Raw genomic sequence first — 8,178 nt, 5'->3', positions numbered from 1 at the left:
ATCGGGTCATCTTATTGATGATCCTGTACACTGGTATGGATATCGGGTCATCTCATTGATGATCCTGTACACATCTGTGTGGATATCAAGTCATCTTATTGATGATCCTGTACACATTGGTGTGGATATCAGGTCATCTTATTGATGATCCTGTACACCAGTGTGCATATCGGGTGATCTTATTGATGATCCTGTACACCAGTGTGGATATCAGGTAATCTTATTGATGATCCTGTACACCAGTGTGCATATCGGGTCATCTTATTGATGATCCTGTACACCAGTGTGCATATCGGGTTATCTTATTGATGATCCTGTACACCAGTGTGGATATCAGGTAATCTTATTGATGATCCTGTACACCAGTGTGGATATCAGGTCATCTTATTGATGATCCTGTACACCAGTGTGGATATCAGGTCATCTTATTGATGATCCTGTACACACCAGTGTGCATATCGGGTTATCTTATTGATGATCCTGTACACCAGTGTGGATATCAGGTAATCTTATTGATGATCCTGTACACCAGTGTGGATATCAGGTCATCTTATTGATGATCCTGTACACACCAGTGTGGATATCGGGTCATCTTATTGATGATCCTGTACACACCGGTGTGGATATCCGGTCATCTTATTGATGATCCTGTACACATCGGTGTGGATATCAGGTCATCTTGTTGATGATCCTGTACACCAGTGTGGATATCAGGTCATTTTATTGATGTTGCTGTACACACCAGTGTGGATATCAGGTAATCTTATTGATGATCCTGTACACATTGGTGTGTATATCCGGTCATCTTATTGATGATCCTGTACAAACTGAAACCTTGGGAATGGGTCAAAAGTAATTTCTTTTGCAACCCCTTTTGGACTTTAATCTAGGAACCACTCAAATATCAGGATTCATACATGTTATTTTTAACAAACATGACGTAGCGACCTTGAATGCAAGTCAAAGTACAATATTGTAATTCCTTTGTGTCAACTTTCTATGTCATCATCCCTTGAACATCAGGTCGTTTGAGAGTTTTAACAATTTGACCCCTGTGACCTATGTATGGGTCAGGGTCACTTCTTCATGCAAGCTTAGTCGAGCTTCATCCCAAGAACCAATCAAATATCTTTATTCAACACCTTTTAGTTACTAAGATTTTGAAGTGTTCCAACAAATTTGACCAAGTGACCTTGAATATTGACATAGTCATAAAAGGCCATTTATTTTCGCAAGCTATTTTCGACTTCATCTCAGGAAGTTACATGTACCAGTATACGATGGTTCTTATGCTGCTGTCTTTAGTGCGACATCCTTTGTATTCTTGTTGTGGGCCAGATGTTGACCAGGATGTATGTATGCATGCGAGGATGGAGGAGTGTTGCAATGCTTCATCTTTTTTTTATTCTCTTGGCAGTATCTTTAAACATTTTAAATTACCTTGAGTTGCATTAAGTACTGGTAAATTTACATAGCACCCTTTATTTTCTTTAACCCGTTTCAACCGACTGTAGTTTTTGGCATTGTTTATTTACACACCATGGTATAGGCGAGTGTCAGTTGCAGTACTAAATTGTTGTATTTTATAACCTTACATCATTCTATTGTAGGTTCTTCAGTGATCACCATTGCCTGTTCTAGCCTGGCAGTCCGCCACCCTTAGCTGACTACCGCCACGCTTACACCGCCAAATTCACTGGATCTGCCATGCATGTAATTGTTGCCTTACACCCCCAATTTGTATCGATTTGAAGCTCCTTGATTTTTATCCTGCCATAAACTTAATCTGTATGTGATCTAGAATTATCCTAATCTACACACTTTCCATCAGGACCTCTCGCCACACACTTGAAGCAGTGCCCTGCATGTTGTATTCTTAAGGAGATATTACAGTATATCTTTCTTGGTCCACAGGATACTACTTTGTACATTATGTATCTCAGGATGAAGGCGTGTCACATACAAAACAGTGCACCTTCAGTTATTTTTTGTTTGGGAGGCGATTTAAACTGCAGCCTTGCTGTATATATAATGTAATCATGTTGTAGTGAATGTAAAACATGTTGCAATGTAAAGTATTCTTAATGGCGGGGAAAAGAAAAAGAAAAGAAACAATTTAATAGAAGTTTTATTCTAATTTACACCTCATAAAATAGTGACAATAACCAAACCAATGTTCACTATGTTACAAAAATCCATGATGATTTTAAAAAATCCACTCTCTGTGAAGATTTCTCGACTATATGTAGACTTGAGGAATAATGATCGTCTAATGACACTCTGCCATAAAAGTTCCTACACATGATCAGATAATGAAGATAGGTTCCCACAAAAAATATGAATCCTTGATGAAAAATGAAAAATAGCAGAATTTGACAAAAAGTCTTATTCTGTGATGATGATAATGCTCATTCTGATGCACTTGTATCTGATCGTGCTGGTGATCTGGATGCTGACTGATCACTGTTATATTCTCCGTTGGCTTGAGCTGGACTTGCACTCCGAGAACGACTCCTTGATTTTGAGGCTACAGATTTACTCTTGCTCTTTGAACGACTTCGTGATTTGGACTTGGATCTGCTTCTAGAATGACTTCTGCGTCTGCTGCTCCTTTTTCTGTTGTCACTGTGTGACCTTGACCTCCTCCTGCGGTCCCTACTACGACTCCTGCTCCTTGAACGTGACCTGGAACGCCTCCTCTTCCTCCTATCTCTATCTCTCGAGTCACTCCTGGACCTTGACCTAAAATGTTTTAAGCGCAACTCTTAGAAGAATTCATTCATGCTACTTAACCATTGACTTGTTATTGATCTTTAATGGTTAATCATATATCACACAAATACAAAATTTATGAACTATAAGAATTTTTCTTGACATTACAAGTTGCACACAGTGATGTGATAACTATATCTAGGAAGTATATGATTAAAACCACACTGTCTACAAACATAAGCTAATTACAAAGATTACAATACATCTATTATGTATACATGTATGTCTTAATTGTACACACAATGTTTCTTTGCCCATGTGTTAACAAACATTAATATCTTGCTGTGTATACTGTAGTCTATTTACCTCCTCCGCCGCCTGGGTGATGGGGATCTGTATCGTCCACTCGACTGCCCTGGACGTCTGAAGCCATAGTTACGGTCATCGGGACAGTCCCTAGCCCAGTGTCCAGATCTATGGCATCTATAGCAGTCATCGAAGCCCTGGAATCAAAACATACTGAAACAGTGTATCAACGAACACAATATCCCTAAAGTGAATTGACAAACTACTACAGGATATCTTAGTAAACTAAGAACCAAAATATTCTAATAAATATTATTAAATAAATTTTCAAAGTTCCCTTTTCTCTCCGACATCTTTGTAAAATGTAGTGTTTTATTTCAGGTATGTTGTAAAGTGCTTCAAGGTTACAGTTCTTAACATTAAGTTTCAAAAGTAAACTTATTCCAACACCTATGTCGATCCTATGTCACTTAATCCCGAAACTTACTCTTGTGAAAATTATAAAAGCCAGAGAGCGAAATGTCAGAGGAGAAAATTCCAGCAGAACCAAATTCCAATAAGTCCATGTGGTATAGTGCAACTCATTCACCAGAATTCAACAAGATAACTAGTGTTATACAGACTATTCTTACATGGATTTTTTTTACCAGCAGTAGTCAGACCCGGATACTTACTCTGCTGACAACAGGTCCACCACCTCTACGATTACCCTTCGCCCACTCCACTACGATACCAGAGCCTGCGATTTCACGACCATTTTCATACTTAATAGCATCCTGTAATAAACATAACAACAAAATTACAATTCTGTTGTGACATAATATATTACTTAATATGAATAGGACGATGATGTAAAGAAAATTTGAAAAATGTACGAAATATTAAATTATCAAATATAAATATTTATATATTAAGATAATTGCAATTTGTCAAGTATAACAAAACACAAAAGACAATAGACAATCACCATTAATACATTGAGTAACAATCAAGACAATACATGTACAGTGTAACCTGTCATACTGAACTCTTCATAATCTGTAAACCTGTACAAGAGACCTTCCCATTGATCCCATTGCTGGGAGTTTTATGGAAATAAAAGTGTTATATTCAAGCACCTGTTTATATTGGTTGTAAATTTGATACATGATAGGTGCTTGCCAACTTTTTAAAAAAAAATTGATATTTTCAATATAGAATTTCTTAAAGCAAAAGGCTTCTTTAAACAAACTTGTATGTAAATCTTCACAGATGATACTGCTCTTCTGAAATCATTGAATTTTTAAAATCATTAACATAGAAGTCAGGTCCTAAACAGGAAATCTCCCTTCTAAACTTGGAATGTTGGCAAGCATGACAATGTTCAGTTAAGACAGGTTTCACTGTATATTGTATTGAGGCTACAATGTACTAAATGACCTACTGTTCATGTACCATGGAATGGATCAGACTGATGGAGTCTGTCTTAGGAGCCTTGGTGGGACGGACAATTGACCGGTCGGACATGGATGGACACGAGAATTAACTTGGCACATTGAACTGGTCAGTTGGTGGACAGAGGATTTGTGACTGAACTGACTGACCCACCGGCTCCGGCAGGCGGAGGTACTGGTATTGTACATGGTATTTGATTGGCTAATGCTGTGACCAATGGCTAGGGTTCAATGGTCTGTCTGCCTATGGGTGTTGGCAGGCAATGGGACTTTGGCACAATCTGTACTGGCATTGGCAGGCATTGGCAAGTCATGGCAAGGCAGGGGCTCGCTCACTGCTAAGGTTTGCCACAAATTATTCATTAATTTCAGTATAAAAATAAAATTTCAAAATTTTCACCTCCAAGTAATTATTTATTTTTTATGTCAAAATATTCTCCTCTGCTAAAGATGGTATTTTCTGCTTTAAAAAATACATTGGAAAACATTTCCTCGATTTAAAAGCATTTGCTGAAGAATAATTAACTTGGTTTTCAATAATTTTACTTCAATTTAGATTTTAAACCACATGAAAATTTTGCCTTGGAATTCCAAAAAACAATAAAATGTCTAAACATGATAGAGAATTTTAGTATAAGTCAAATCGATGTATGATTCACCAGTAATCTTAAGTTAATGAATTTCAAAAAAAAAATAAAAAAAATTGATGAACATCTTGGCAACTGGCAGTATCATATAAAGTCTGGTACTTCGTATTCTTTTCACCACCATGAAATAATGCCAAAGCAAGTAGCTCCTCTTTATCTCTCAGATGGCCGATTTATTAATATGACCTGTCTGAAGTTATGACCAACTTATGTCAAACATATCTGTTACCACTATAGATACATAATACAGACAATATTGTACAGATACCATTATGCCATTTAAAACTTAAGTGCTTAAAAAAAAAATGCTTTTACACGATTGTCCTTAAAATTAGAACAATCTCTTACTTCAAAATTTCTTAATAACATTTGTTGACAACTTATTACCTCTGCATCTCTGCGATCTTCAAAGTCAACAAAGGCATATGCTGAAAGCAAACGATTGGAAAACATGTTAATTATTGTATACAAAGTATACAAGTGTCAAAAGACCTGAGAACATGCAAATTATTGTAAACCAAGTATACAACTGTCAAAAGACCGGAGAACATAGCATTGTCAATTCCTCCCCAAACAACTATACAATCTCAAGCTCTCAAGGCTAAACATCCTACCAATAGGCTCAAGGGAAATTCCTGCTAGCCTGCTGAGCTAGTAAGGTGATCTATACTCTCCGCTTAAACATATTTATGAAGTTTCAAAAAATATTACTCCACATTATATAATAATATGTGTGCATACTCCAACAATGTTAGAGGATTACATGCGACATCAGATAATAAATCGGCTTTGATATAGTGGCATCCTAAACATGTGAATCCCTCAGCGATGAGCAAAGTGTCCAATACTCGCTATTTTCATCCTTAGCCTCATTATCACAAACTATGTTATTTTTTCTAATTCCATTTAAATCAATAAGAGAAGCCAAGGCAATATTGTCAAAAAGTTTCAGATATTAAATTTCCTACGACAGACACCAAGAGTGAGATTAGCTCCATACACTTACCCATCTCAGCACCTGAAAAGAGAAAACAACAATGTGTTACAGTTATTGAGGAATATAACAATTTTGGCATGTCATTACTACTTCGAGTTACCTCCCCTGTACTCTAATGTAAAGGCCTAAATAATCTATGAACTTTGTTCGTGAGAAAATAACGAATTTCTCACAATACCATGATGAATTTGCGCTCTGATAACGACATCATTAGGAAAATTATATGCAAAGTAATTAACCATCCTAGCGGGACGAGACAATCAAAGCCACATTGTCACGATTTGGCAAAAATCACTAAACGCCATTTTGATTTTGAAGCGTCAATAAAGTGAATAAACGCTACAACAAAGATGAAATCAATCAATCCAAACAACTTATTTACATACCATATTTAACTTCGCATCTTTGTAGACGACCATACGCTTCGAAGACATCTTCTAAGTCACGTACTCTCGTACTTTTACTGAGTCTCCCAACAAAAAGCTGCCCTTCTCTACGCGACATTTTGGATTATCACACTCAGAAATGAATGCAAAAATGGCGAAACGCAACTCTTTATTTATTTTTGTTTTTCAGCATAATGTGGCATTCATTTTCAGAATGACCTTGATATGAAAGTAGTGAATATTTTTAAATATCAACCTTCAGATTGATCGATTATTCATCATTTTTGTTTACACCCTGTTTCGTTTATTATCCAGGTCATTCGTATGCAAAGTGTCTGGCGCGTTCGATTACCTTATAGAAATGTGAGAGTAGTGACATCCTTATATTCCGAATACCCTTTAGTCCGAACGCCCAATATTCCGAAGGTTTGATAGTCATAAAATAGGTAAATATTAATACATTTTGTATATAGCAATGTTGATAAATAGTTTAATGCCAACATTACTCGAATTGTATGATTTTTTTTTAGAAATCTTATTTTTAAAAATCAATAATTAGTTCATTACATATTCAAATATCAATATTCGAAGGTGAATAGTCATATAAAGATAAGATGTAAACAATGGAAGATAGCATTGTTGTAACTAGTTTAATGACAATCACACGTAATAGATATGAATTGTAAGTATAGAAATTTATGAGTTTAACATCTATAATATGTATGCATGTACGTATGAAGATTAAATGTTCCGGTAATAGAAGATAAATGAGTGTAACGTATAAGAAGGAAAGTGTAACGTAAGAACATGTATGAGTGTAACGTATGAAGATGAATGATTTTACGTATAGAAGATGAATGAGTGTAACGTATAGAAGATGTTGAGTGTAACGTATAGAGATGAATGAGGTAAACGTATAGAAGATGTATGAGTGTAACGTATAGAAGATGAATGAGTGTAACGTATAGAAGATGAATGAGTGTAACGTTATAGAATATGATTGTAACGTATAGAAGATGACTGATGTAACGTATAGAAGATGAATGAGTGTACGTATGAAATGATGATGTAACGTATAGAAGATGAATGAGTGTAACGTATAGAAGATGAATGAGTGTTACGTATAGAAGATGAATGAGTGTAATGTATAGAAGATGAATGAGTGTAACGTATAGAAGATGAATGAGTGTAACGTATAGAAGATGTATGAGTGTAACGTATAGAAGATGTATGAGTGTAACGTATAGAAGATGAATGAGTGTAACGTATAGAAGATGAATTAGTGTAACATTATAGAAGATGAATGAGTGTTACGTATAGAATATGAATGAGTGTAACGTATAGAAGATGAATGAGTGTAACGTATAGAAGATGAATGAGTGTAACGTATAGAAGATGTATAAGTGTAACGTATAGAAGATGTATGAGTGTAACGTATAGAAGATGTATGAGTGTAACGTATAGAAGATGGATGAGTGTAACGTATAGAAGATGAATGAGTGTAACGTATAGAAGATGAATGAGTGTTAACGTATAGAAGATGAATGAGTGTAACGTATAGAAGATGAATGAGTGTAACGTATAGAAGATGTATGAGTGTAACGTATAGAAGATGTATGAGTGTAACGTATAGAAGATGTATGAGTGTAACGTATAGAAGATGAATGAGTGTAACGTATAGAAGATGAATGAGTGTA

General features: G+C 35.6%; 1 protein-coding gene across 2 annotated transcripts; it reads right to left on the bottom strand.

Annotated features, from left to right (window-relative positions):
* Positions 1 to 2,110: 2,110 nt before the first annotated feature.
* Positions 2,111 to 6,637, bottom strand: LOC117335840 (probable splicing factor, arginine/serine-rich 6). Of its 2 annotated transcripts, XM_033896081.1 has the most exons (7): positions 6,482 to 6,610; positions 6,105 to 6,116; positions 5,486 to 5,526; positions 4,453 to 4,789; positions 3,693 to 3,794; positions 3,079 to 3,215; positions 2,111 to 2,742 (listed from the first exon to the last, which is right to left on the bottom strand). In XM_033896081.1, the coding sequence occupies exons 4-7, from the start codon at positions 4,522 to 4,524 to the stop codon at positions 2,409 to 2,411; spliced, it is 645 nt and encodes a 214-aa protein (XP_033751972.1). In that variant the 5' UTR covers positions 4,525 to 4,789; positions 5,486 to 5,526; positions 6,105 to 6,116; positions 6,482 to 6,610; the 3' UTR covers positions 2,111 to 2,408. The 2 variants fall into 2 exon arrangements, with proteins under 2 accessions (XP_033751972.1, XP_033751971.1); XM_033896080.1 differs by lacking the exon at positions 4,453 to 4,789 and having other exon boundaries at positions 6,482 to 6,637.
* Positions 6,638 to 8,178: the final 1,541 nt, after the last annotated feature.

Source organism: Pecten maximus, chromosome 10, assembly GCF_902652985.1.
Source record: "Pecten maximus chromosome 10, xPecMax1.1, whole genome shotgun sequence".
NCBI lineage: Eukaryota > Metazoa > Mollusca > Bivalvia > Pectinida > Pectinidae > Pecten > Pecten maximus.
Note: the sequence above shows the minus strand (reverse complement) of the source record. Positions and strands in the feature narration are given on the sequence as shown.

Excerpts from the sequence above, each read along its gene's own strand:
- LOC117335840 (XM_033896080.1), bottom strand. The coding sequence starts at position 6,599 with ATGTCGCGTAGAGAAGGGCAGCTTTTTGTTGGGAGACTCAGTAAAAGT. Across the intron at positions 3,795-5,485 it reads AAGATCGCAGAGATGCAGAG|GATGCTATTAAGTATGAAAA; the intron begins GTAATAAGTTGT and ends TGTTTATTACAG. Across the intron at positions 2,743-3,078 it reads TCACCCAGGCGGCGGAGGAG|GTCAAGGTCCAGGAGTGACT; the intron begins GTAAATAGACTA and ends AAAACATTTTAG.